General features: G+C 44.2%; 2 protein-coding genes across 3 annotated transcripts; one reads left to right on the forward strand and one right to left on the reverse strand.

Annotated features, from left to right (window-relative positions):
- Positions 1–44: 44 nt before the first annotated feature.
- LOC149919728 (polycystin family receptor for egg jelly-like) lies at positions 45–6,343 on the reverse strand. The gene is given in 3 exon segments (XM_090147593.1): positions 45–4,451; positions 4,568–6,133; positions 6,136–6,343. Coding segments are annotated over 3 exon segments (5,904 nt in total). The 5' UTR covers positions 6,260–6,343; the 3' UTR covers positions 45–237.
- Positions 6,246–27,970, forward strand: LOC149919729 (tetratricopeptide repeat protein 38-like). Of its 2 annotated transcripts, none has more exons than XM_090147625.1 (15): positions 6,246–6,531; positions 7,645–7,722; positions 8,048–8,129; positions 9,855–10,026; positions 11,758–11,931; positions 13,573–13,648; positions 13,878–13,997; positions 15,211–15,270; positions 16,234–16,272; positions 17,075–17,156; positions 18,113–18,278; positions 19,152–19,311; positions 19,585–19,658; positions 20,425–21,949; positions 23,146–27,970. In XM_090147625.1, the coding sequence occupies exons 1-14, from the start codon at positions 6,508–6,510 to the stop codon at positions 20,516–20,518; spliced, it is 1,401 nt and encodes a 466-aa protein (XP_090003751.1). In that variant the 5' UTR covers positions 6,246–6,507; the 3' UTR covers positions 20,519–21,949; positions 23,146–27,970. The 2 variants fall into 2 exon arrangements, with proteins under 2 accessions (XP_090003751.1, XP_090003745.1); XM_090147619.1 differs by having other exon boundaries at positions 6,426–6,531; positions 20,425–21,306.

Consider the following 27,970-nt stretch of genomic DNA (forward strand, 5'->3'; position numbering starts at 1 on the left):
AAAATCAATGAAAAAACAAATAGAAAATAATTTACAAACATTTATTTGAAACATAAATGTTGGAGTAGAGGTGGTCTGGAATATAAATCTTGCTTTGCTCTTATTACAAGATAAACCATTTTTCTCCATTTACTTTTCTTTTCTTGAGGCCCAAAAGTCACTGAACTGTCCTCTCAACCTGCCCGTTGGGCACATCGTGGCAAAGATTGGGGTCACTTCTTTTGGTCGTTCTACAGATCAGAAAACACTGCCAAACACAAGGTAGCCAAAAGCCATAAAGATAAAGAAGTACACCACCACCACAAAGGCCATAGAGGAGATGGCTGCCAAGATTGATCTTTGAGCCAGACGCACCTCGTAAAATAACTGAGAATACTTTAGCGTCTTCAAAACTGCAAGAAATGCCAAAAAGCCCAAAGTATTCCTTAGATTCTGATCTAGATGAGAAACTGCATGAAAAGGAATGAAATTGTTTGGATAAAGTAAGAAAAAATGAACGATATCTGCTCCCATCTTGAACTTGAAAACTTGGAAGGGAACAAGCAGGAAGAATGCCGATTTTAAGATGAAGCTGATTGTCCTGGAAATATTTTTAGTGTATTTTTTTCCCTGGACCACACTGTAGAGGCCGTCTGCAATGTACACGAGCAGAAAGGCAACAGCAGCTAGGAAAAACAACTGTTGACCTTTTGTTTGCTGATGGAAAATGGGGATAGGAAAAGAGTGCACTGACAAAGTTGGTCTTATGATCCCAAAGTAAGACAGTTCAAATACGACTGAGATGCTGCAAAAGAGATTTGCATCAGAGTTGAACATAGTCAGCTCGATGATCACAGCCAAGGTCTTTTCATCAAGCCAGTTGCTCTCTTGTAGCAAAGCCAGCCTAGTTGTTGAATTATGTCTTCCTTCTTCAGGGAAAAAGTAAAACGTGTATCCTCCTGGTCCATATGTGTGCAAATCTCCGTATGAGAAGTAAGTCCAGGGAGTCCTGTTTGGTTGGTAAGTAAACCCATGGTAACTGCTGGTATCCTTGGAAAAAGAACGGTTGGCAACTTCTGTCCACGTGCCAGCATAGTCACCTTTCTCTTCGATGTCCCTGCCGTATTTGCGAAGGCAGTGGCTTTTACTGATCACAAATTTATTTACAAAGCTGTGAAGGTAGAAACACGTTTTCTCAGTACCTTTAGCCTGCACTTGCCTCATCCTGGGCAAACCGATGATTTTGGATGAGCTGTCGGCAAGAAAACTTGGCTGAACGTCGTTGTGGATCAAAGGCAAGAAGGTGTCGTTCACCCACATGTAAATATCTTCTAGCTTAAGCACAGCAGGGAGTCTGGGAGAGAACTGGTTCCGAACAAATTGGTTGTAGTGGAAACTGTTAGTGTTCTCAGTAGAATAAGCAAAATGTAAGACAATTGCTAACACAACAAGGTGACCGATAACATCTTTTATGAAAACGAACGCCTTGACTTTAATTTTTGCCGTTTCCAGCATCTTTGCAATTTCCCCGTCTTCTAAAGGCTTATACTGCTTGGTGTCTCTGATCTGCGCAAGTTTAAAGTGCTTCTCTCGCATCTCTTCTTCATTCATTGCTTCCTTATCTGGTTTAATCTCAGAAGAGAAATCCTGGGTAAACCATGGAATGTTTTCGCAGTATTTTGGACGAATTGTGTTCAAAGCTGAGTAACAACTGATTTTTATGACTGAAACAAAGAATACATTTTGAATAAAGGAGGTTGCCGACGCTAAAAGCCACTCCAGCGAAGTCTGGTAGCCGTAAGACAAACCATACAGGACAATGAAAAATGACGATATCCCACTTACAATTATCACTAATGCCCATGAGAGATAGACACACCACCAACTGAAAACTATGGGTGGTCTCTTGCAAAAAGGCACAGAGGTAACGCTGAGTAGCTTGCTTTCTTCCTGCAAGTTACCTGCTTCTTCTGCGTAGTTATTGCTGAAATTGGAATTTGACGGTAGTCTTCTCTGGCAGGCCTTAATCTTTGGAGGGGAAATCTTTTCTGTTTGCTTCCTGTCTCCTGCACCTCCTTCTGAAATTGGGAAGTTACCGCTGTTCTGGGGAGCTCCCTGGCTTCTCGTCTTTCTGTAATGTGTCGGGCCCTGAGAATTGCTGTGAGCAGGAGCGTTCTCCGGGGAACTAATGCTACCAGATTGTGCTGACGTTTCTGAAAGTTTCCTCTTTTGCAAACTTCTCTCTGGTTTCTTCTGGGAATACTTAAATAAGGCCATTATAATCATTTCCACGGGTATTGTAATCAAAGCACATTCAATGCCAATGGCAATTGATCTCAAGTACCTCAGGTGTCTTGGAGATTCTTCGTTCTTGTCAGCATTAAAGAACATAATGTTAACAAACAGGTTTAATAATAATATTGTTAGACAGGAAGATAACCTTTGGAGCCTGCTGTAAGTGCCAGTGAGAACCTGGGCAAAAACAGAGAGCCACAGATGGCCCTCTTTCAGACCACTGGCCAGATCAATCAAAAAATAGTCCTTTCTGGATAGAGGTGCTTTTGGGCTGGTGACAGAAAATGTCCTTTCTAGTAAGCCATCTCCCTTGTCAAGGGCAAGCCATTTCCTGCACATAAAGAACCAGGTCTTCCGAGCTGACACGTGTTCAACTTTGGCTCTGCTTAAGAACCAGCCTGGCGATGGGCCTCTGTTATTGTGCCAGACCCTGAAGGCGCGGATGTCTCCCAGGTCTTCCTTCGTAGTCAAGAGAAAACAGTCAGTGCTTCCTTGACGGAAAGCAGGAAACTGTGGATGCCGTAAGCAGTGGATATCGCTTGTGCCGTTCTGCCCGATGAGCTGAAGAAAAACATCTGCCTTGGTTCCAGCTCCCCAGCGACTGCCGGTGTACAGAGTGACCAAAAAGCTGACTTTATCAAAGGGGTCGTTGTCGGGCAGAACTATAAGTTTGTCTTTGCTGACCATCTCAGCCCTGTCTTTTCGCACGGCCCAGAGAGACAAAAGAAAGTAGGCTGAAAAAATGAAGAGCACTGTTAGAAGAGTCACGGGATTCTTAGGGATGTCTGCTATTAGGTTTCTTTTAAGATCTACTGTGTTGGGGGTAACAATGACTTTGGCTGCCAGGAACTTGATGTCAAGTCTCGTTGTATTTGGGGCAGTGAGGACTGACCGGCTCCTGTGACTCCGCTTCATGCTGCAGACACAGTGTATCCGTTGCCAGTTGGTCAGGGAACCAAATCTGCATATGTCTTCCCTCCACTGATTTTGAACTCCCCCCAGAAACAAGCAGTGATCGCTAAAAATGTGTATGCTCACCAGCCTCATGTTTGGATACCTGGTGATGTAGGGGGTCAGCAAGACGATGGAAATTTTCCGGCTCTGGGCACCGCTTCCTTGAGCTGCGACTTTCAGCACTGACTCTGGGAGGCAGATGATGTAAGGAGCCTTGATATAACACTCTTCATCAACTGCCTTGGTTTTGCTTGCCACAGTTGTCATGTTGTGAAAAGCATCAAAAGAGGCAATGGGAAAATTCTGAGTGACATTAGTGCCTGTAAACACTAGCACCTGGAAAGACACTTCTAATTTTGTCAGGATCTGGATGTATACGACCTTGGTATCTCTGTTCACTTCAAGACTAAATCCTCCGGTTGTGTAGGTTTGTGTTTTATCAGGTCCCATTGCTAACTGAAACGTTGATGATTTGGTATCTTTCCTTGCAATAAGAACGTTTGCTTTTTCAGGCAGGATCCCTAGCAGATCCCCATTAGCCTTGGTCTCTGTCATTTTGAAGCCCAAGATGTCTGTTGCAATTTCTGAAGTATAATTCAACCAAGGGAAAGGGTTTTCATCAAACTCAAACAGGGCAGTGGAAATGACTGCATCGTAAGACCATCTTGAAGAGTTTCCATTTTTTAGTGTTGGATAGAAATAATTCCTGCAGGTTTCTGTGGTAGAGAAAGCATTTGCAACATCCCAGCTTTTGTCCTTCATCAGAGTGACCTTCCAGTTGCTGGTTTCCATGATAGTGTCTTCCTCCCCAGGGACTTTGCCTTGGAAGACAATCTCAGTTAAGTTTTCCATGATGGAAAAGACTTGCTTGACTGCACCAACACTGACCTTCCTGAGATGCAGAAGAGCAGCTCTCAGGATGTTGGACACGCATTTTAGTATTCCACTGGTCTGAATTTCTGCTTCTTCAGACCAGTGGCTCTCGTTCCTCTGTGTTTTCAAGACCCCGGTTACTTCAGTCAGTTTTGCAATGGCAATCTCTTGTGATCGAGCATTCACTTCCTCAGGTTGCTCTGTGACTTTAAAAAGAGAGGCTACCACGTGGTTAATTTCCATGGTGCTCTCAACCAAAACATTCAGGGCTGCCTTAATCAGGCTTTCCCTCAACTGAGCCTTGGGTATTGGGAGCATTGGTGCGGCTTCGATGTAGTTTAGCGCAGAAGCTGCAAGATAAGCCAAATAACCCACATTAAAATCACTTTTAGTAGCAGTATGTATGATTAATCTGCAGTACTGGTAAAAGTCAAAGCATGTACAGAAAGATAAGCATCAGACTTACCTGTTGTGGTTCTGGAAGACCAGTCAAAGCTAATTCCTGTGGAATTTTTCAACCAAAGCGACCAGTGGTAGACTGGCTGGCTGCTCGTTCCACAGTTGAGGCATTTGCCTGACAACGTAAACCTCTCTGTCGGAATTACAGCGCTGCCACAGTTTTCAAGGCACGCCACATCCAGGAGAGGAGAGAAGCCAGACTGCACCTTCACGCTTTGGTCGGCATAACTCTTTCTTCTGTCCTTTTGAATGACTAAGCGGAAGTGGTAGACAGTGTTTCCCGGCAGCGATTCCGGTGCGACCACTTGAACAGCTCCTGAAGATGTCAGCCACCTCAAATCCCTCTGGGCTGGATGACACTTATTTCCCGCACCAATTCTCATGCTTTCATAGTCCGATAGCTTTTTAGTGCAGTACCACGTAAACGTGATTCCCTTCAGTCGTTCCGGCGAATCGGGGTCATAGGACACAGAGCCATCAAGAGTCCAATTATCAAAAAAGCCCACTGTCCGGAAGACGCCTCCTGCAATGCCTGCCACAAGATCAGTTCTCTCTATCTCGAGGAAAACTCTGTCTGTGTTACTGAAGGATCTCTTGGTCCCGAGCACGTATTCTGAATCAGTAAAATAGACCTGATACATTCCATAATCCAAGGTCCAGCTGGGAACCGTTAACTGCACTGTGTTGACACCGTGCATCGATGATATATTTAAAGGTTGGTCCCAGTCTGGATTGGTTTTCATGTCCTTCACAGCATAGAATATCCACTGAGCCTTTATGGACAAGCGGAGGTTCCAGTCCCCTCTGCCATACAGGTAAAACGTTGTCCCCTTTTTCTGGCGTATGACAGAGGTGTGAAGAGGAGGTTTTTGAATCGTAACCGAGTTTAATTTGCAGGCTGCTTCCTGGTGAAGCACTGCCAGCTCTGTTGTTTTTGAAGCGTCATCCCTGACTCTCGGGAGAGCTGGTGTCAGTCCACTTTGGTTGCTACTCACTTTTGCCACGAACCCTTGGTGTTCCTCAGGATCCCAGGGGAAAGCAGAGCAACGGAACAGACATGCGACGCTTCTCGTGCCATCGCGGGACGCGTGTGAGCTACTCTGGGTGGCCCACCTTGCTGACATCTCGACGTTCAAGTTGTGATAAAGGCACTCGGGTGCAGCGCACGAGGCAGACGAGCACTGCACTGTCATGACACTGGGGGCCACGGGCCGGAGAGCGCTTCCCGGGGAGAGGCATGTCGGGAGCGTGAACTGACCTGACCAGGAGAAAGTATTCTTCACCCAATCCCAATTCAGGTACCAGCGGCAGTGCGGCGGGGAGGCAGGCTGCCTCCCTTTACTCTCTGCCTCCGCTCTCGCTTCCGGGGCTGGCAGGTACCCCAGTCGCAAGTTGCCATTGCCCTGGCAGGAGAGCCATCCCTCGCCGCTGAGCCCTTCGGAGCCGCGTCCGCGAGCTCCGAGGCAGGTGACCGCCAGCGGCGCCGGCTGCAAGCGCGGGGAGAAGGTTCGCAAGGCTTGCAGGGCAAAGGTGAGCAGCTGGAGCAGAAAAAGCAGCGTGGGCATGGCCGGACGACGGGCGAGGGAAAGCGCTCGTCCTGCGGCGTGACCTGCCGGCGGCTGCCGGTTGCGTAGCGCCAATTATTAGCCAACGGCCAGAACGTTCTGCGTGCAGACCGGTACCTGCCGCCCTCCTCCATGGCGCGGCTTGCAGAAGAACCACGTCGGCTTTCGAGACGGCCCCTGGGACGGGCTGCCCAAAGGGGCCACGGACCGCACAGAGCGCGGCAGGCACCGCGTTGCGCTCAGCGCGGCGGTCCGAGAGGAGGAGCGGCCCCGCACGCCCCGCCCCGCAGACCGCCCCGGCCCGGCCCGGCCCCTTCTCCTGCGTGCTCTGGGAAGCGCGGAGTCGCTCGGGCGAAGGCTGAGAAGGGGTTGCGGGACGGCCATGGCACCGCTGAGGGACTGCAAGGTACGGCTGGGCCGGAAAGGAGCGGCGCAACGACGGAGCCGCGCCGAGCCGAGGGGCCGTTCCGCGGCCGCAGGTTGGCGGGCGGCTGTGCCCGCTGTGCCCGCGGGTCCCGCAGCTGCCGGGAGAGCGGGCGGCGAGAGCGAGCAGGCCCTGCTTCGGCCGCCGCCGGGGCGTGGGGCCGGGGAAGGAGCCCGCGGTTGGGAGCTGCGGCCGCTGAGGCTGGGAGGGGCGCGAGGAGCCGGCCCTGCCTTCGTGCGGCCTCGTCCGGGGTCGTCCCGAGAGGCGCTGTTCGGGGAGCTTCGCTCGCCCTGGGGCTGGAGCAGCGGGCTGAGTCCTGCCCCTTCCCTCTGGGGGGAGCCAGGAAACCTGCAAGCTGCAGCCCTGGCTTGGCTGCTCTCTCGGCCAGTTTCTTCTTGCTGTTTCTGAACTCACGCCTGAAAAAAAGAAAAACCAAGTTCGTGATTTTATATTGTAGAGTACTTGCAAGGGCGTAATGTGAACTCTCCGGTACTTGAATGGTTGGAATGTGAGCCTGTAATCACATTTCGGAGGGAAAGCTTTAGACTATTGTTTAAAGAATGTCTTCCAGTCTACCTAAAAGCTTTGACAAGGATGGCACTCAATGTGTGATTAAGTTGGGAAAAGAAGCACCTGAGATTGTGAGGTGACAAAGTTGTGGTTGTGTTGCCATCCTGTGTGGGAAAACACTGCGCTGCTGTCACGTGTAGAAAACCAGGGCCTAAATTCAGCATGTGACAATTCCACGTGAGGTGTACCTGCAGCAGAGAAACTTGTCAAAAGGGAACCATAATGGGTTGAGAACCGTTGTTGCATTTTGATGTCTGTAGCCTGTTAAGTTTTGCCGTTCATGATGTGTTGGTTCTTCCTCCCCACTGGTAACCACAGCTAACGGAGTTGATTGCCGTAATGTAATGTCATCTGTAATTACGGCTGCAGAAAATGTTTCTGTGGCTGCTCAAGTTGTCTGTGCAGCACAGGAACACAACAAAAAAATAGTTGAAAAGCATCAGTAAGTCATTGTTTTTGAAGTTTGTGGCTGCGTTTGGACAAGCAGTGCATGGAATAAGCAGTTCTTTTTTGTTTCTGGTGCAGGCCTGGCAGGATGCTGGACTTGGGCTGTCCACCGCTAGCAATGAAGCCTGTAAACTATTTGATGCTACGCTAAGCCAGGTATGACATAAAGCAACAGCAAGAGAATGGAGGGTGTTGTGCACCAAGTAGTCTTTGCTGTGGCTGATTTTTGAATTTCTGACTGTCTGGAAGATGAGAAAACGGTGTACTAAGTGTAAAGATTCTCTTTTGTCTTGCTTCCTTTAACTTTAAGCTGCCTGGCACCCTGGGCTACCTGATCTGGTGCATGTTGGACTTGTTGGCAACCCTGCCAGTGGCAGGGGGTTTGAAATCTGGAGTTTCCTTCTAGCCCAAGCCATTCTGTCATTCTGTGGGAGGATGAGAAGATGGCCAGTGTCGTTGGCACTGTCTCTCTCTTTTGCAGTATGCAACGTGGCGCAACGATGAGAATCTAGGAGGCATTGAAGGGTGTCTTTCCAAGTTAAAGGCTGCGGATCCGAATTTTGGTAAGTGTAACCTTTAACTGTTAGCATGGGAAGTGCTGGATGATACGTAAATCACTCCAAAAGTAATGCCTCCTGTTTATTTCCACTTAAACTGCAATGGATTCAAGGAGCACAATGACACAATTTAATGTAACTCTTTTTCTGCTACAAAACACAGTTTTTCATCATAGTGGATCATGAGATCAGCTTTTCCATGTTACGAGAACAGCCTTTCGCATAACTTGAACGGCTACAAGCTGATGGTGAGGAGGCTTGAAACTCAGGAATGAAATGTGGAGACCGTGAAACTTATCATCAGGTGAAGATAAAAAGTTAGAATAGATGTCCTGTTGTTGAAGATACAGCAGCTGTAACAGATGCCTCAGCTCAACACTACACCAGTGGGAACTGATATGGAAGGGGGTAGCCCAAACGTTGGAAATTTACAGTGAGAATGACTATTAGCCTTCATCCCATGACCACCAGTGATGTTAATTATTTCTTGGAATTTCTGCCCGTGTCTTTGGGAGACAGTGAATATTTATACACTATACCTTTAAATATGTAGTCACAGCTTCTCTCAGTGTGTGTGTTGGTGGAGTGATCCCCCATGCACCCAGCGCTATCGTAAAGGGAATACCTGCTTGACGTAACTCATTTGCACTTCACAACTTGAGGAGAGGTTGTGATGAGGAGGGGGGTCATCCTGTTCTCCAAGGGAGCAAATAGGACCCAAGGAAATGGCCACAAGTTGCACCAAGGGAGATTTAGACTAGACGTAAGAAAAAACTTTTTCTCTTAGAGAGTGGTCAGGCACTGGACTGGCCTGCCCAGGGAGGTGGTGGAGTCACTGTAACTGGCGGTGCTCAAGAGGTGTCTGGATGAGGTGCTACGAGTGATAAGTTTAGTAGCTGTGGTAGTAATGGTGAAAGGAGGACGGTTGGACAGATGACCTCATAGGTTCTTTCCAACCTTGTGATTCTGTGATTCGATGGAATATCACGTTAATTTGTTGGTTTTCTCGGCTTCTCTATTCACCGCCATTAGCTATGGATTTTCTCCAGAGAAGACCAACAGCGTGTGTGTTACGCTCATAAAAGTCTGCACCAGCAGAGGTGGCCTGTTGTTGGCTCTGCTGAGATGTATCACCTGCCAACTCGCTGTGTTGACACCCACTGTTTGGTCTCCATAAGTGTTCAGCAAGCATCAGTAATGTCAGGAGTTGCCATTGCTTCCACGTGGAGCAATTCAGGGACACAGCTTTGCTTCATACGCACCTCCATGTCAGACACCGCTTTATCAGACTGCCCCTCTGCTGCCATCTGTCACACAACAACAATATGTTGCAGAATATTGGCTGGAAAGTTCTACTGCTATACCAACATTTGCCTCTGACATTGTGGATCAGTGTAATAAAATGGGAGGTATTACTTTTGGAGCAGCCCTTCTATCCTGTTTCTTTGTGTTCGCTGTACCTCATTTTGGCAAGTAGCAACTGGTGTGTGGTATAAAATTCTGTCGTTCGTCTTTAGAAGGGAGAGCAGGCTGTGGTGATGTTTCCATGTTTTTCACTCAAGTCTTTTGTAATGCCTGTCATGAAGGGCAATGAAAAGTTGAACTTATGAGTCTTTGACTACAAATGAGACCTGTTTTCAACCAGACCAACCCAAACCTCTTGATGCTCATATAGAGACGAATTATGTGCATTTCTGTGCTGCTCATGATGTCAGTTGTTGATTTCCGTAGTAATGGGACATGTCATTGCTAATGGATTGGAGCTTATTGGCACTGGAAGCTCAGTGCGGCTCAACAAAGATCTGGGCAGTGCGCTGGAAACAATGATGACGCTGTCGAGATCTCAGCCTCTGACTGAGCGGGAGAAGCTTCACGTATTGGCCTTGGACATGTTTGCCAGTGGGTAAGTGGCTGGCCCTGTGTGGAAGAGGACAATAGCTGGTTTTGTCATGCAAGGCCTTCTGTCTGTTGCTGTGTACTGCTGCCTCACGCTGTGTCCCATTTGCTCTTCTGTTCTCCACTTTCTTGTCACGAAAAGTACTGTGAAGAGCTTAAGCTATCAGAGGTCAAGGCGTTGCCTTGTAGGGTTGTGTGCTAGCAGTCTAACCAGTCATGTAGCAAAAATCAGGATCAGGTGTTTGTTACTGTTCTATTGTCTCCCAGAATTGTGTGGCCATCAGTGCTGTAGGAGGGGAAGTTCAGTATGGCCTCTGTCATATCTTTAGCACTTCTTTTTTTTAAATCTGTCTTAATTACATCAGCAGAGTAAAGGGTTTAGAAATGAGATACTTTTATGTACAACTACTCTAAGGTCTGCTGTAATATAATACATTCTTTGAACCACACAAGCAAATCCTCAAACGTCCTTTTCACAGAATTGCTGGAGATGGAATGGACCATGAAAGACTGTTGAGTCCACCACCAGATGAGTCCACATGAGTCTTGAATATCTCCATAGAAAGAGACTTTTCAGCCCCTCTGGGCAACCTGTTCCAGTGCTCCTAGTGTCAGGAAGTAGAGTGGGAGCTGCTAGTTATCAGCAGTTCTGTGAAGCATTATTGTTCCATTCAGTACAATGAATTTCTTTGCACTCTAGAGAAGTAGTCATTCACTTTTATAATTCATCAAACAAGTGAACGTGGCTTTACCTCACATAATTCATAGCAAAGGTAAAGAGGAAGCTACTGAAGCCCTGCTAGAATGGATTCAGTTCCCATTGGAACAAAGGTGTCTGTGTGCCTGTGACTCTGGATTAATTATCAAATTATAGAATGGCTTAGCATGTAAAACATCTTCAAGATGATCAGGCTGAACTACCAAGTTCCGTCATTATACCAGGTTCTCTAGTGTAAATACTTCTGGGAGAGGAGGGGTTGGGACTCCACCACTTCCCAGGGCTACCTGTTCCACTGGCAGCCCCCTGACTGCTACCTCCTTTCAGGTGGGAGTTCCAAACGGAACAGCCTGTTCCCTCTGTTGCTCCTGAAATGTCTTGTTTTACAGTCCCTTCAACTTTGTTGCTCTTCTGTGAACGTGTTCCAGCAACTCAATATTATTTTGTAGTGAGAGGCCCAGAAGTGAACGCAGTAGTCAAGGTGCAGCCTCACTATTGCTGAATATGGGCTCAATCTTTTTCCTCATCCCTCTGACCACACTGTTTGTGATGCAGGCCTGGTTGCCATTGGCCTTGCTGGCTACATGGACACACTGCTGGCTCACGTTCAGCTGGTTGTCAGCCAGCACCCCCAGCTCTTCTTCATGCAGTTGGATTTAGTCCTTTGATCCAGCCTTTCCAGATCCATCTGCAAAGTCTTCCAGCTCCCAAGCAGTTAACAGCAGATCTCTGTACCAAGTTCACGTTCAACGTCATGGGAAAATCTTTATGTTCAAGCTTGTCTCTTTTTCCTTGCCTTTTGCAGCTTTTGTAAGAATGCTTTTTAATGTGATTCCCTAGTAAGTGCCCTGTTTAAATAATGTCGTTGTTTCTTAAAGAAAAAAACAAACTTAACTAAAATTTGTTCAAGAAGAAAAAGGCATTTGTTGTTGAATCTTTTTCAGAATAGCAGGAGTTTAGAACTAACAGCAGGGGCAGGTATGCATGTCTTCTTTCAACGATCAAAACTTTTGTTTATAGGCAGCTTCCAGAAGCTTGTGATGTATGGGAACAGATTCTACAGAACCATCCAACTGACTTGCTAGCCCTCAAATTTTCCCATGACACTTATTTCTACTTAGGATATCAAATACAAATGCGAGATTCTGTTGCTCGGGTTTTTCCCTTCTGGACACCTGATGTTCCTCTGAGCAGGTAGGTCATGCTTCATTTTCAAAATTGCTCTGTATCTGATGTATGCATACTTCTAGGTTTTAGGTTCCACGCATCTAAATAATAGGATTTGTTAGAAACGGAAGTGTAGACAAGATTTAGAGCTTATAAATGAAGTCGAGTGAATTATAGGTGACACCAGCTTGAACATCTCCCCTGTCTCCCTGCTGACACTGTTAGTGAGGTTGTTTTGTTCAGTTTTCAGAAGTGAGCGGTGGCACATTTAGTGATTTTTGCTGTCAAATAAGGCACGTGTCATGTAACGCCTAAGGTAGAATTGTGTCCTCACCAAAGGCAGTGGCAAAATGCCTTCAGGCTCTTGTGTGCTCATTTCTTGAGTGCCAGGACAGAATTTTCTCTTCCACAAACAGTGCAGACAATGTAGACTGAATATTAACCTAGTAATGAAACAATGGCATCGTGCAGTCTCAAGGCAAAGAAGGCAGTGTCATCAGAGTTATCTCAACTCAAGAAAATGTGATATCCTTTGTTCTTCTTATATATGCTAATGCCATTTGTTCAGGAAGTAGGTCTTAGCAGTTTGGACTGGGTTTTTGTAAATTTCTTTGGCACGATGCTACAGAGGTGCATGCTGACTGTTGTCTAATTAATTGTAAAGCAGTGGGAAATACCCCTTTACCTAACTGTCCTTGTTATCTAAAAATCTGGCAATTATTGTGTGTCCTCAAATTGATAGGCATGTGGGGTTGCATATGAATTTATACTTGGGCAAAAAAATAATTATATATTAAAAAAAAAAAACCAAAAAATAAAACCCACACCCACAAATCTTTATTCCTCAGGTGCATTACACTCCACATGTTTTAGAAACTTTTTTTGCCCTTTGAGTTTGAAACCAATAACTAAGCAGATATTTTCAGAAAAAGAAAATATCCTGTACTGTTTTGCCCTGTGTGATTCTGCAAATACAGTATCAGTTAAATATTTCTTAAAATGACTGCATCGGGTATGTTCATAGGACATAGAACAGCCAAGCTTCTCAGGACATTGGGTCTTTATTGCTTAATGATGGTGCCTTTTGCTTTTACATTGTCTTCAACTGATTTGAAAAAGCCACGTGGCATGAAGGTGCTTGTGTGTCGTGGGCAGTGAAGAAAGTGCAGATGGCTGCAGTCATATGTGTGGCCTTTGAGTGTCTCCCACTCACCACACTGGAAATATAAATCTGAAGTCACTTGTGGGTGCTTTCTGTTTCCTTTGCTGGTAACATTCAATTTGTTACAAAACACACTGTATTTGAAAAATGGCATAACAGTGGTTGAGGCTAACTGCAGGAATGGAGGCATTGAGTCTAAATGTTGTCTCCAGTAGCTACAATTCAGCATTGAAAAAGCTGTGTTCCCGGTTCCACGTGATGCTTTTGGCCATGCAGTCAGTACCTTCCACGTTTTTAGTATATCTGTTGGGCGTGAGGGAGGGTTGGTCTGTTGTTAAGTACACACATTTATAATAGGTAGGCCGTGAGCTCTTCCTGTTGCTCAGTATTGTGAAGTAGTTTGCAAGGACTGTTTTGAGTTAAATGCTGTTTCTAGTATGTTTTTCAATCCTTGCTTAAATCTAGTTCTAAATGGGTAAAGTGTTGTTCCTTTCCATTTTGCTTAGCTACGTGAAGGGCTACTACTCTTTTGGACTCGTGGAAACAAACCTTTTTGATCGTGCAGAGGAGGTTGCCCGTGAGGTAAACTGCCCGTTCTTGATGGTAAAATGTTTTTAGAATTGTTTGTCATGTGCTCCCTTTTTCTTCCTTTCTGTCCAAATCAGTCTTCCAAGCGTAGCTGGTTGGAGCAGTACAGGGTTGTACCTAACATACAGCAAATAAAATTAGTCTCTTGTTTCCCCGTCACCAGTAATAAATGGTTACTTGCCAGTTTGAGAGAATCATGACATTTTCCATTTTTCATTCTTAGGCTTTGGATATAGATCGGACAGATGCGTGGTCTGTTCATACTGTAGCTCACGTAAATGAAATGAAAGCAGAGGTGGAGAAAGGGTTGGCGTTCATGAAGGAAACAGAAGACAACTGGAAGGTAAGTTTTGTCACAGCATCTCTGAAAAATAACTTTTTAGGTCATCTTTGCCTGCTCCAGCCAAGTCCTGCAATTCTTCTTCATCTAATTCCTTTCTGTCTGTACGTGTTACAAGCACCGCAGGTTTCATTAATGAGTAGAAAACTTCACTTGAGGTGCTGTTATCATGTCGATTTTGAAGCAAGATGCAATAAAATTTCTATTACGAAAGGCACGTACTTCAAGTCATCATTACTGAGATTACTCAGATGCCAAATTGAAAATGCCTGAGATTTTGTGCAGGTGTTCTTTACATGATAGTTTCTATTGTTCGTCTCACAGAAACGCAGTTGCCTATCATTTTATATGTGTTTGAGCACAAAATCAGAGGGGTTAAATCAGGTCAGCAGAGGGACCTCTGTGCTAGTATGGCTTAGTCTTAGGTGGGATTGTTTTTTCTCCAGAACTGTTGCCGTAATTTCTCATAGCCTGTTTCTGTTTAGTGATTTGAGCACTCTGGAAGGCCAGTTCTTGCCTAGCAATTTAATCTCATTCAGAACTACAAGTCAGAAAGAGAAGAGGGGTTTTGTTTTATTCAGTGAGGTAATCTCATGTTCTAATTCGTATGAAGTACAGGCTAGGGAAGAGCATTTGAACTCCTGGTGTCAGTTGGGAAGTATGGTGCAAGCTTGGTACCATTCAGGGAATATTCATCTCATCTGAGGAACTGCCCACGTGTTTGGTATCTATTCTGTAGTCAGTAGTAAGACGTAAGTTTAAGAAGTGATTACTCAATCTGAGATGGAAATCTAGGTGAGTAGGATGAAGGCCCTCATGAGGCGGGCCTTTCCTATGTACTGTCTAGCCACATTACCTCAGCCACGATCCTTACATGTTAGAGGAGGCAGATCTTACTCTTGTGATAGATAGTTTTTGGATTTTTTTCCTTAAGGAGTGCTGCAGAAGAGTGAATTCTCCTGAGGCATCCAAGCGCAGTTCTTTTATGGAAAAAGACTTGGGGGAAACTTTGATTTTTGTAGCGTCTCCCTGAATTGGAAAGCAGCGAGTGTAACAATGAGAGATTTCCTGTAGGCCAGCTGATGTGAAGTTCTTGTCTGTCCTGTCTTTTGAAGCAGTCGCTTGTTGGAGAGGAAAGCAGAAATCTGCCTAGATATGTTGAAATGAAAAGTTATTCTGTAAATCATAAGATTTCTCTCCTTTTGCTTTTTTGCAGGGCAGTGATATGCTTGCTTGCCATAATTACTGGCACTGGGCTTTATACTTTGTAGAAAAGGTATGACATATTTTCATATGGATGATTTTTGGTCCAGACAATAATTCATCCAATGCTAGTTAAAAGGCAATCCTAGCATTTATAGGGATTTTTTTTTCCAGGTATTTCAAGGTGTATTGTTATAAAAAAGCACAATGATGTTTTTACAAGGTAGTGCTGTAGTACCATTATTTAGACAATTTTTAATTACACTGAACAAAAATCCATCTTTGCTAGAATGTTGAAGGATTGCTGTGAGATTTTTCCATCTTTGAAGATGAAATAATCTCACTGATTACAGTTGGCACAATTATTTGATGGAAATATGAACTTGGATCTCTCCTATTTTTAGAAAAAAAATTAGAGAAAATTCTCTTGAAATTCAGTACGAAGTTGCTGACCTCAAAATTCACTAACTAAAAAAAAGACACTAATCTCTATTATTAAAGTGATGTAGAATTTAGTGAAACTGTTTTGTAACGATTACAACTTGCCCAGCATATCAGGTTGCAAAGCAGAATTTCCCTGGACTTTATAATGCTTAGTCCTTGTCACGTTTGTCTCCTTAATGAATTGAACCCAGTTTCATTGAAGCGGTGCCATCCTTTGGTCAGAACATAGTGTCAGTTGCTTATGTTTGGTACTAATGACATAGAAAGCATAGCTCTTGACATTAGTTGAGAATTCTGAAAAGAAGACGAGAAAGAGATGAAACCTCATCTTTCTCTCTCGTGTGTAACACGCACCAGTATTTGTTCTCATTATTGAATGAAAACTAAATATACTGGTTATTTTAGCTAGTAAATCCTGCTTTATCTTGGTCTTTTCTCTCTTTTTTTTTTTTTTTTTTTTTTTTCTGATGTCATGAGACAGTGAAGTAATGTTATGGCATTTCTTAATGGTATTTCTATCTTTGGTTGCTACCCATCACTCTTGCTTAGTCTACCAGAATATTAATCACACGGTCCTTGTTTGCTTTTACAGGGGGAATATGAGGCTGCTTTGACAATTTATGACAACCATGTGAGTCTTTTATATTTATTGAAGGGCATGCTTCAGATTGTGATATGTGTTTTCTTCCTTCTGCAAGCAATTGAAACCTACCACAGTGTGCTGTGCATACGTAATACTTACATCTGTTGTTAGGAAAGTGATTTCTCACCAGGTGAAATGCCCAAAAACCCGTGTCTCTCTTATTCGTGTTCTTTAGGTCTCAGGTTTTTTGGTTTTTTTTTGAGGGGAAAAAAGAGAAAGCTTTTTAAAAGAATGTAAAATGTTTGTCATAAAAAGTCAAGTTATTCATACGAATAATTGATTTTGCACTTCGGATATTAACAGAAGCAGGTCTTTGCATTTCTAGTTCATATGCTCTGGTTCTGTACTGTGTAGACTTCAACACGATCTTAGTAAATAAAATCAAATTTGGTAGGATAACATATATTTGTAAGGATTGTAAAAGTAATGTTGTCACTAATAAAGTTGTTGTGCAAACTCCTGTCTACCAACTCTGGCATAGTGAAGTAATATTTATGGCATAAGATTAGGGGGAAAAAAAAAAAAACAAAAAAAAACAAAAAAAACCCAAATGTGGTGACCCTCTGTGCTTACTGAGTTGAACTTGATAACAGATAAAACAAGACAAGTGAAGCAATAAGGAAGCGTTTTTCATTAGAAATTGCTGTATGTGGGAACAATTAGCAGTGCAGTTTTGAGACAGGTATTTTGGATTGAATGAAAACATAATGTTACTTTCGTACTGTGCACATAAGTTTGATTGTCTGATTAAGTTCCTGGTAGCACACCTTATGAGCACTTGTGATTACAGATAGCTCCCCGGTTCCTGTCAAGTGGAAGCATGCTGGATTTAGTAGATAGCTCTTCGATGCTGTACAGGCTGCATCTGGAAGGTAGTATATCCAACTGTAATTCTTATTAAACAGTATGGAGAACAGTGTTCTTTTTGCCTCCCCCTCCAACACACACTCAGGCATGACAGAAGAGTGTTTAAAGATACTTACAGAGCAAGCTTGGTCAGTGTTACAGAAGAAATCTTGCCATTCTGCTCTTGAGTAAAGCCCCAGTGTGTGAAATTTGTAATTGTAAGCTGAATTGGTTTGGCTGTGATAGAGTTAGTTTTCTGCATAGTAACTCTTGCAGTGCTGCATTGTGAATCCGTGAGCAGAGCAAGTGTTGATATCTCAGATATTACAGCCAGTGCAGAACAGCGCTTGTGGTGGTGTGAAGGCCTTCTCTGTTTCTCATGTTGCTCTGCCTGCAGATAGGCTTGGGGTATGTGCAAGAATTTGGGAGAGGACACAGCCAGGATACAGCTGATCCTGAGATGTTGCTCAGCAATAAAAGTTGGGGAAAGGGTGAGGAAGGGGGGACGTTTTCAGAGTTAGATTGTTTGTGTTCCCAAGAAACTATTACACATCATTAAACCCTGCTTCCCTAGGAATGGCTGAACTTCCCATCTGCCTGCCAATGCAGAGTAGGGAATGAATTTCTTATTTGGCTTGGCTCACGTGCTCTGCTTTAGTTTTACCTATTTATCTGTCTTTATGTGATTCCACAAGCTTTCTCACTTCTGCTCTTCTGATTCTTCTCTCCATTACAAGTGTGGGGGAGATCCTCACATAATGCAATCTAGAATGTTGGTGATAAATTACTGACAGTCAGTGACCCCTTTGCCCGGATAAGGCAGGCTGTAACTACACATTACTCTATAATAGAACTTTGCCACATCACAGACTGCCTTTTTGAGCTTAGTAGCAGTGCTATCCATGTCTCGTGATGCTGACACATACTACTAAGCAATGCTCTTGCTCGTGTTATTTCTATTAAAAAAATCTCTTACTCATAGGTGTAAAGCTTGGAGACAGGTGGGACAATGTCCTCAAGCGTGCAAAGAAGCACACCAAAGATCACATTCTTCTTTTCAATGATGCACACATGCTGATGTCCTCACTTGGAGCCAAAGACCACAAAACTACTCATGAGCTTTTAACAACTCTTCAAGAACTTGCCAAGTAGGTTGAGTGAATTACAGTCCTGTACTGAATAAATATTTTGGCCTCTGAGCATCTGAGTGATGACTTCTCTGGCTTGCAGAAGGGCTCCCACACGATCCTCTCTGCTTTACTGTGTCACTGGGTCAGGCCTGGTTTAAATGGACCAGTGTCCATTTTGGTCATCCCTATAATTATATTTATGAGTTAATGTCTAGAGGGGCTTCTGTTTGTGTTAAGCAAGAATCTCTTGTGTTTGTCACAGACAGTAACGGAACGTTTGCTTTGTATTTTGTAGCTGTGTGTTCGCACTAAGTTATGATACATGCAGTGGATAAAGGATTTCACCTGTATAACAGTAGGGACATTGTGCAGTGTATGTCAGCTGTCTGTGTTGGTTCTTTCTGCTCTGTTTTGAAAGGAACTAAGCGTTAGCTGGTAGTGAGACTGTCATAGTCCCTGTGTGGGAAATGGATTTCTAAGCAATGCTGAAATAGTTCTTGAGAATTTTGCTTCCGAGTTCACCTATTTGCATGAATTGTGCATTGAAGCTTTTCACCTTAACAATGTTGTGATTTTCACTCACACCTTGATCAGTATTAAAATTAGTGCAGAGTTCTCTGGCTTTTTTCCCAGCCAAGATGATATGTTGCAAAGGCTTTTGCTTGTGACACGTGCGAATGTGTGCAGAAGACTGAAATCTGATTGACTGATGGGTAATACAAAGGTGAAAGTAAAATACCTCACCAAAAGTAACCGTGTAAGTGTGGTACCTGAACTATCAGGCTTGGTTGAGTCAAAAAATAATTGCTTCTGCAGGCAGTGCCAGGCTGGCATTAAATATGCATCTTTCTGATTGGATTTATGAGAGTTAATCACTTTCTCGTTGTACAGAGAACCTGGCGAAGACCATGAGCTTTCTCTGGCTCCTGGCGTGGGGTTGCCGTTATTGCAGGCTTTGGTGGAGTTTGAAAATGGAAACTGTGACAAAGCTGTAGATCTGCTGTACCCGATCCGTTACCAACTCGTCCAGCTCGGAGGCAGTAATGCTCAGGTAAAGGACATCAATAGGAGATGTGACTCAGTCCACTTTCAGTAGCCTCCCTTAGGTGCTTTCATTATTAAGAGCCCTTGATTCCTAGAAGAGGGAAGGACCGAACTGTGCTTGTGACTGCATCCTGTTTGCCAACACTTAGCAGCAGTGTTTGGTATTCAAGGTATCAACAGGAAAACTTCCCTTGGGGGCTGTTGGTAAAGGAGACGATGTAACCAGCAGTACTTTCAAAGTTACTTATTAACTGAGATCTTTACTAACTTCTTTTTTCAGAGAGATATTTTCAGCCAGCTCTTGATTCACGCTGCTTTAAACTGTAAATCCCAAGCCAAACAAAACCTCGCTAAGTGAGTATTTTTCCTGGTCATTTTTTCTTCCTGTGGTGATAGTACTGTTTTAGAATCAGGATGGAGCAGAGCACCTCCAAACAACGTCCGTGCTGAAATTACACACAAGCGTTCACGTTAAATGTAGTAACACTTAACTAAGATGGAAAGTGCGATAGCTGTCTGTTCCAGAAGTGCAGTCCTACAGTGTGGATGATTCGTTCGTATTTTCAAGGGCAGTTGATTTTCAGATGTTCTGTCTTAAACTGTGGCATCTTGCCAGTTGGTTGTATACTTAATGGACACCTAAGTGACCTGCTGGAAATCAAGGTTATTGTAATGATAACAGCTGTTTTACTGGAAAATAGGATGAACCGATTCTGACGTGCATGCTTGCTTTAGTACAAATCTCGAGAGTTTTGTTTAGTAGAAATCATAGATCTTCACTGGCCTGCTGAGAGTTCTGTTCAAATTTAACAGAGCCTGCTGTGCCTGTCTCCTCAGGGGACAATGTGAAGCCTTGCCTGCTTGCCTCTTGAAGTCTTTTTGAAACATGAGTAGTGGATAAAATATCAGAATGACTGTTTTGTGCCCTTAGAGTGCTCATTTTCAGTCTTCTGCCTAATCTCACTGCCAAGGCCAAATGTTTTCAGTAAAGGAAATCAGGAGCAGGTCTTTAGGTGTTGTTTTCCTGCTCTTGTAGGGCTCTTGCTGACAGTCTTATGGGAAAGATGATGTACTCAGTGGCTTTCTTCCTGTTTTCCTGCTACTTATTCTCCTTTTTCAGGTGCCTCCTGAGAGAGCGTGATGTGATGAGACCAAATTCACCAATGACGGAGCGACTTATAAGGAGGGCAGCGGCTGTTCATTCAGTGGCATAAATGTGTCCTCACTGCTAGCAATAAGCTTATCAATCAAAGTCTGGCTGCTTTGGGTGGAGGGATGCTGTGCTGCAAACCGTGCTGGAGAATCCCTGGGAGCAAGAGATCTGCTGACAGCTTACTTGGAAGATACAGCCTGAAATGCAGCCGCTTTAAATCCTGGATGATTCCTCACGGAAATTAGAAGATTACCTGCTTGTAATGCACAGCTATCTGAATCTTCCTGGGATGCTGCTTTTCTAGTAGAGTTTCTGTGAAGTTCCCTCTGAGCATGCTAATATTCAGTATAGTAGCAGTGTGTTCAGTATGTTCCCTCAGAGTTTCCTGGAATTACTAGGTGAATTGAAACCAGACGTTAGCTGACTCTGGTTTGGACTATTTTAGTGTGGATAGTTGCCTGACATTTTGTCCTTTTTTACTAAAAAATTTAAGCCTGAATTTCAGCTAAAACTGTGCAATCTCTGAGTGGTAGTTGTAGCTGCAATCTTAGCGCTTTCCTTAGCTTTGGGGAAGTCAGGCCTTACTACCATCTCAATATCACACATGCCATGTTAGCCAAGTAGAGTTTAAAACTAATTTTCATGCACTTGATAGGGACTTTGGGTGTCTCGGTGCAGATCAGGACTGGAAGGAAGTTCTCACGGAAGGAGAGCTAATAGTAACCGACACGAAGCTTTATCCTGCCACAGATGATGTGTCCGTCTTTGATGCTGCAACTAAGGTGTGATATGAACCTTGAAGCTCTGAGAGTTTCTGGTGCCTCTGGATTTCTGCGGATTTCTTTTGAGGTAACATGTTGTCTTGGAGCAGTAATACAGAATTCCCTAATGGAAAGAAGACTTTCCAAGACTTGATTTACCCTGGCATTACAGATCTGTCTGCCTTCAGAATCTTTTTCCAGATTGTAAGAAGCCAGAACAATTTTTTTGCTGCTTTTTGTTTAGTGGCACCCATCTGAGACATAACCTGCTTGACGAGGTTTTGGCATTAATGGTTAACGTGAGCACAGCGGTAAGGGAAACATGCATGGCTGGGAGACGAGGAGAAACCGTTTCGGTAGTTGCTTCTTTTGGGCATTCAGGCTGACTTACAGGGGTCGGCTCAGGCAAGAGAACCACCATGCAGTCAGTGCCAAATATACCTAGCAGCCCGCTGTGTGACAATTGCATGATCATCTGCCACTTACCCAACGGCAAGGGCGTGTATTATGGATATGCTGTTTCAACAACCATTGCCTCTAATGAACAACACAGAAGTGACCTTGGCAACCAGCTGATGCCCCTGGCAGCCAAAAGGACTCCAGGGAGAGGATTAAAACCTGAAGAGTTCTGAGCAAGAGTGTATACCCTCTCCACTGAACTGCAGCCATGCAGGTCATCACGACATAGATGACCAACTTCCTGGATCCCTGGTGGTTGCTATCCCTGCTTTGTAAAGTGTTTGCTAGGATTTCTCTCTTTACTGTCACTAACTTGTGGGCTGCAAGGTGGAGCTAACCAAGTAGCAGAGTTGATGGGATATACTTAGAAATTCTATATGCCCTTTGCTTCTGTTTTAAGAGTGTGTAAAACAGTGGGTAAGAGTGTGTAAAAAAAGTGGGTATAGCTACAGATGGCACTTCAACATGCTGTGACGTTTATGTTACAGATTTAGACACACATCTTTTTAGACAGATACATACATGTAAGCATGGCTAATAAGAAATTTACTGTGGTAAGAAAACTATGACAATGAGCAGGTGGGGGAAGAGGGCTTAGCGCATAATTATTATGGTACGTAGTTAGAGACTTTTTGGAGACAGCATGGCTCATGTGTGGGCTGGTCAGTAAAAGGTAAAAACAGAAAGAGCAGGTAAAAAGAGTTCTCTTCAGCTGGCACTGAGAACAGGAACACTACGGAACACTCAGTAGCCCCCTCTCTCTAAAGGCCTAAAGATAGAATAAGTAATAATAAATTAAAAAAAAAAGAAAAATCCTCAGCCATCACAAGGTTTGCACTCTTCATGGCATTTTTGGTTCAGTGACTTTTTTTGGCAGTAAAAGCTCTGTTTCAGCAAAAAAGGGCAGTGCAAAGGTAACGCACAAGCTAGAAAGTTCAGCAACTCAACAAGTCCAGGGAGAAAACTCCCACGTCAAGTTGGGTTAATAACTGCATGATCTGCAGACTAGAATTGACAGGGATTCCTCCCTCGTTCCTGATGATCCAAGTATGCCATAGTTGTAGAGATGTACATCCTCACTCTACTTGAAGCAACGTACAAAGTAACGCTTCTCTGGTGTTTGTCTAGCAAAGTTCTCCAGGACAGAATCTTGGAGCACAAAGGGCATACGTTTTGTCTATACAAAATATACCCTTACAATTGAAATAGTATAGTTAATGTAACACCCTCACACATAATTAGTTTGTCAGAAGGGGTTCGTATCAGTACAACTTGTATTCCACACCAGTTAAGAGAAAGAGATCACCACGGGCTGTCTTTGCACTGGTTCACTTCTACTGGTCCTTGCAAGTTGGTACATTGGTAAAATTAGAGCAGGGGGAAAATCCTGTTGGAAAGAACTCCACAACGCACAGACCTGTTTGGGGTAATGATTACCAGGACACAAATGTAATTCTTTGATTGACAGATGCACAGAGATGGGAGACAACTCGAGGCAGTATTCGGCCCGTTACACCAAAGACACAGCAGTTCTGATGGCGTTCTGCAGTGCAGCCAGAGACGAGCCTCCTGCCTGCTCAAGTGCCTTGGAGATGACCAACCTCTCTCCTGCAGCAGAGAGGCCATCGCTTACATCACTGAGACATGGAGATACTTACCGGGGCTCTCAGAGCAAATTCGGAAGGAAATTGTGCAACTGTGTCTCAAATCCCTTGCAACCTTCCTGCACGCCGCCCCGCTGCCAGCGCCCCTCTCTCCCACCTGGGTGAGGGGCTCTGTCCTGCTGCTGCTGCTGCCGTCCGCGCTCCACCGCGGCGCCCCAAGGCCTGCTGCTCGGGACGGGATCCCGCGGTCCTCCCCCATCGCGGCCTGGAGATCCCACGCTGCTTTGGGACTACTAAGAACTGGGAGCCATTGCTGCGCTGCGCAACTCGGCTTCACGAGGGGCAGCGCCTTATTAGCGAATGTCTTGTAACCTGTGCTTGTCACAATAATAAGTGTAATAAGTAATGCATTGTAGTTTATCCTATTGAACCCCATTTGTTATAAATGATGTTAATGAAACTGGGAAATTGGCTGGAAGTGCCATTCACACTGCAAGCGGCATTAATAGCTGAGGGTGTTGGCGGCCTCAGCAGGCCACAGCATGGGAGGGTGACCACTGGCCCGGCCTGGGGTTTCCCTTGGCACCGTGAGGTCTGGGGTGTCTTTGTCTAGGATGTATTGTTGCATTAAAAGGAACGTGGCTGGCAGGTCAAGGGAGGTGATCCTCCCTCTCTACTCAGCCCTGATCCGGCCTCATTTGGAGTACTGTGTCCAGTTATAGGCTTTCATAGAAAAGACAGCGATCTCCTGGAGAGAGTCCAGCAGAGGGCTGCAAAACTGATAAAGGACCTGGAACATCTCCCCTCTGAGGAAAGGCTGAGCAACCTGGGTCTGTTCAGCCTTGAGAAAAAAAGACTGAGAGGGGATCTTACTAATGTTTACAAATATCTTAAGTCTGAGAGACAAAGGGACATGGCCAACGTCTTTTCAGGGTCTGTGGGGTCAGGACAAGAGGAAACGGTCATAAACTGGAGCAGAGGAAGTTCTGCACCAATATGCAAAGGAGCTTCTTAACAGCGAGGGTGAGGGAGCACTGGAACAGGCTGCCCAGGGAGGTTGTGGAGTCTCCTTCTCTGGAGATACTTGAGACTCACCTGGACGCCTGCCTGTGCAGCCTGCTGTAGGGGGCCTGCTTTGAAGGGAGGTTGCACTCGGTGATCTCTAGAGATCCCTTCCAACCCCTCCAGTTCTGTGATTCTGTGATGTGAAAGGCTGTCCCTCTCATGCATGCAGGGCTCGAAGAGAAAAAGTCATCTGAAATTAGTTGCAGCTGCTAAAATGAACGTTGCTGGTCACCAAATTTCAGCAAGGAATGAGCAACTGACTAAGTAATTGCAAACTGCCTCCTTCAACCTGCTGCTGATAGTTTACCCAATGCAGCTCAGGATGCTAGTAGCCTATTTTGTCGTGAGGGCCCGCTGCTGACTCACGTTCAACGTGGTGTCCACCAGGACCCTGAAGTCCTTTTTTTCCAGCTTGGTGGCCTCTAGCATGTGGTGGTACATGGAGTTGTTCCTCTCCAGACCAGATGCAGGACTAAATACTTGTTGAGTTTCATGAGGTTCCTTTGGAGAGCTTCCTCACCCAGATCCCTCTGGATGGCAACACAGCCCTGTGCTGAATCAGCCTCTCATCTCGGTTTCGTGTCATCTACAAACGTGCTGAGGAGGCACTCTGTTCTATCATTCATATAATTAGTGAAAATATTAAACAGAATGGGACTCTCTGAGATACTGTGCTACTTACTAGCTCCAAATGGACTTTGTGCAACTGATCACCACCCCCTGGGTCTGGCCATTCAGACAGTTTCTTGTTACCATCTGGAAGATGAGAAAGAAGTTGTGTTTAGTCTTCTTTCTTGAGGAAAAAATGCTTAAGCAATCACTCTGTTAGTGTCTTCGTGTGTGTGTATGTGTACCGCTGTGCTTCTTTCCCAAAACAAGTGAGTTCATTAGCTCATTAAAGTCAAGTCTAAGAAGTAAGTTGTGGACTCAGAAACGTTACGCTCACTGTCACTGTCACTTCCTCTTTCGTAGTATGGCAACTTGTGCCATGATGCAAGTCTAGGAAGCACCAAAGGATGCCATTCCAAGTTAAAGGCAGCAGATCTAAATTTTAGTGAGCATAACCTTTAACTGCTAGCATGGAATGTACTGGATAATAACTTTCCCCTTTGTGTTCTCTCTGCTCCATTTAGGCAAGTGGAAAGCGTTGGGTTATAGAATTCTGTAAAGTTTCTTTAGAGAGTAGAGCAGATGCTAGGATGATGTTTTTGTTTTTGTGTTTTTCATCTCAAGACTTTTTACACACCTGTCATGATAGGCCCAGAAGCCTTGAGACTTAAGAGACATCCTGTTCCCCTGTGGCTACAAGTCAGTCACACCTTAAACCAAAACAATCCAAACCTCTTCACGCTTGTGCAGAGGCAAGAACAATGATGATGCTGTTAAGACCCCGGCCTCTGACCATGTGAGAGAAACTTCATGTGTTGGCGCAGGACACGTTTGCCAGTGAGTTAGTGGCTGGCCCTATGGGAAAGGGGACAGCAGCTGGTTTTGTCATTCAGGATCTCCTTGCTGTTGCTGTGTACAGCTGTCTTAGGCTGTTTCCTGCTTGCTCTTCTCCACTTTCCTCCCATAAAAAAAGAGGATGAATTGTTCTCAGATTTACATTTACCTCCCCAAACTGTATCACTGTGGGAATTTAACCACTACCAGCTCAAGAAGGGGATATGGATTAATATTCCAATCATTCAGTTTAAAGGAATTACGTTCCAATAATCTGTGTAAGCAGAAGGTATAATACTGAGAATGTTAGATAACTATGAAGTGAGTTCAGTGCATTTTAACAGTAAGATCCTTACTTTTTCTAAGGAAATACATGCCTGAAATACTTTTGAATAAAAGAACTGGAATGTAGCCCCAAGGATCGTCTGTCCTATTAAACAGAGAACGCTTTCCTGCAGATGCCTTTTGGGAAAAAACAATTGAATGATGTGGACAGAAGGAGAAGCCGACTAACATTTTCCCAAGAAAACTGCATTTATTATACCTTAGATTGTTTTCACTTATCACACAATAGCCAGTACTGTGATAGCATTTTTAAAATTCCATATGATGTTGACAAAAGTACTCAATATTCAATCCTTAAATGTTGCTGACATCTCCTCTCAGGATGCCCGTAGAGCACACTGTGGCAATGGTTGCGGTTGCCTAGTAAAGCTATTCTTCAGATCAGAAAACACAGTGCCTTTCTGATCCTTTGTAATACAAGAACAAGCACTCATTTCTTCTTGATTCTTCAGAAGGTAGGTTGCCAAGGATGATCTTTGAACCAGGCACGCGTCATAAAAAAAACCTGTATAATAACATTTTAGAGCATTCAAAACTACCAGAAATGTCAAAGAGCCTATGGTAATCCTTGAGATCTGATCCAAATAGAAAACAGCAGGAAAATGTAGTTGAATGTAATTAATTTAGTGATCATAGCCCATGTCTTTTCTCCAAGCCATGTGCTCTCTTGCAGCAAATCCAGCCTTTTTCTGATCACAAACATATTTGCAAAGCTGTGAGGATGGAAACCATTTTTTTTTTTTTTTGGGTACTTTTGCCCCGTAGTTGCCTCATCCTATGCAAACCAATGATAGTAGGTGAACTGTCAGCGATAGAGCTTGATTGAACATTGTTGTGGATGAAGAAGACATCATTCACCCACACATAAACAATTTCTAGTTTGTTCCTAATGGAGAGTGTGAAAGACAACTTGTTCCGAATAAATGGGTTATCGTGAAAACTGTTGGTTTTCTCAGTGGAACATGTGGAGAGCGTGACTGAGACCTGGCTGGCTGAGAAAGGCCACACAGACAGTATTCGGCTAATGAGACGAGAGTCTTTGTGCAAACTAACAGGATGTGTAGGAAGGCAAGAGAATGTAGAAATAAGAAAGATGTATGGCATGGTCTAATCACAAAAAGTACAAAGAAGGGCTGGGGCAACAAGTAGCTGAAGAGCCTATCAGGAGCTCGGGCTTTGCAATAAGTATGAGCTTCATTAGCGCCAACATAAATGCACGCAACCTTCTGATTAAAGTTGAGACTTTCTGATCAATTCCGTGGTCATGTGTTTGTCTCCCGCCGAGCTCCAACAGGAACAGGCACAATTGAAGATAAGTGCTGTAACGAGGTGACTAACGATGTCCATTTTGAAAGTGACTGCCTTGAATTTAAATCCTCATAGTTTTTTTTCAACTTCTAAAGGCTTATGCTACCTGGTGTCTCTGATCTGGACAAGTATAAAGTGCTTCTCTCTCATCTCACCATCATTCATTGTTTCCTTATCCAGTTTAATCTCAGAATAAAATTCCTAGGTAAGCCATATAATGCTTTTGCTGTGTTTTGGAAGAATTGTTCTCATAGCCAAGAAAAAAGAAAGGGTGTTTAGGATTCAAAAGAAAAAATCTTTCATAAAAACAGGAGGTTGCCAATCCTGAAAGCCAATCCAGTGAAGACTCATAGCCATAAGACACACTAATAGTGCAACAAAAAATGATGATACTGCAGTTACAGCTGTCACTTAATGCCCATGAGAGATGGGCGCACTACCAGCAAGAAGCTGTGAGTGGTCTCTTGCCAAAGCGTTCCCACTCATTTGTAAGATTTCCAGATAGAAAGGGTGGACTTCTGTTTGTGA

This window comes from Phasianus colchicus, chromosome 1 (assembly GCF_987193195.1).
Source record: "Phasianus colchicus chromosome 1, bPhaCol1.hap1.1, whole genome shotgun sequence".
NCBI classification, from domain to species: domain Eukaryota; kingdom Metazoa; phylum Chordata; class Aves; order Galliformes; family Phasianidae; genus Phasianus; species Phasianus colchicus.

Excerpts from the sequence above, each read along its gene's own strand:
- LOC149919729 (XM_090147625.1), top strand. The coding sequence starts at position 6,508 with ATGGCACCGCTGAGGGACTGCAAG. Across the intron at positions 6,532-7,644 it reads CACCGCTGAGGGACTGCAAG|GCCTGGCAGGATGCTGGACT; the intron begins GTACGGCTGGGC and ends TTTCTGGTGCAG. Across the intron at positions 18,279-19,151 it reads ACTCTTCAAGAACTTGCCAA|AGAACCTGGCGAAGACCATG; the intron begins GTAGGTTGAGTG and ends CTCGTTGTACAG.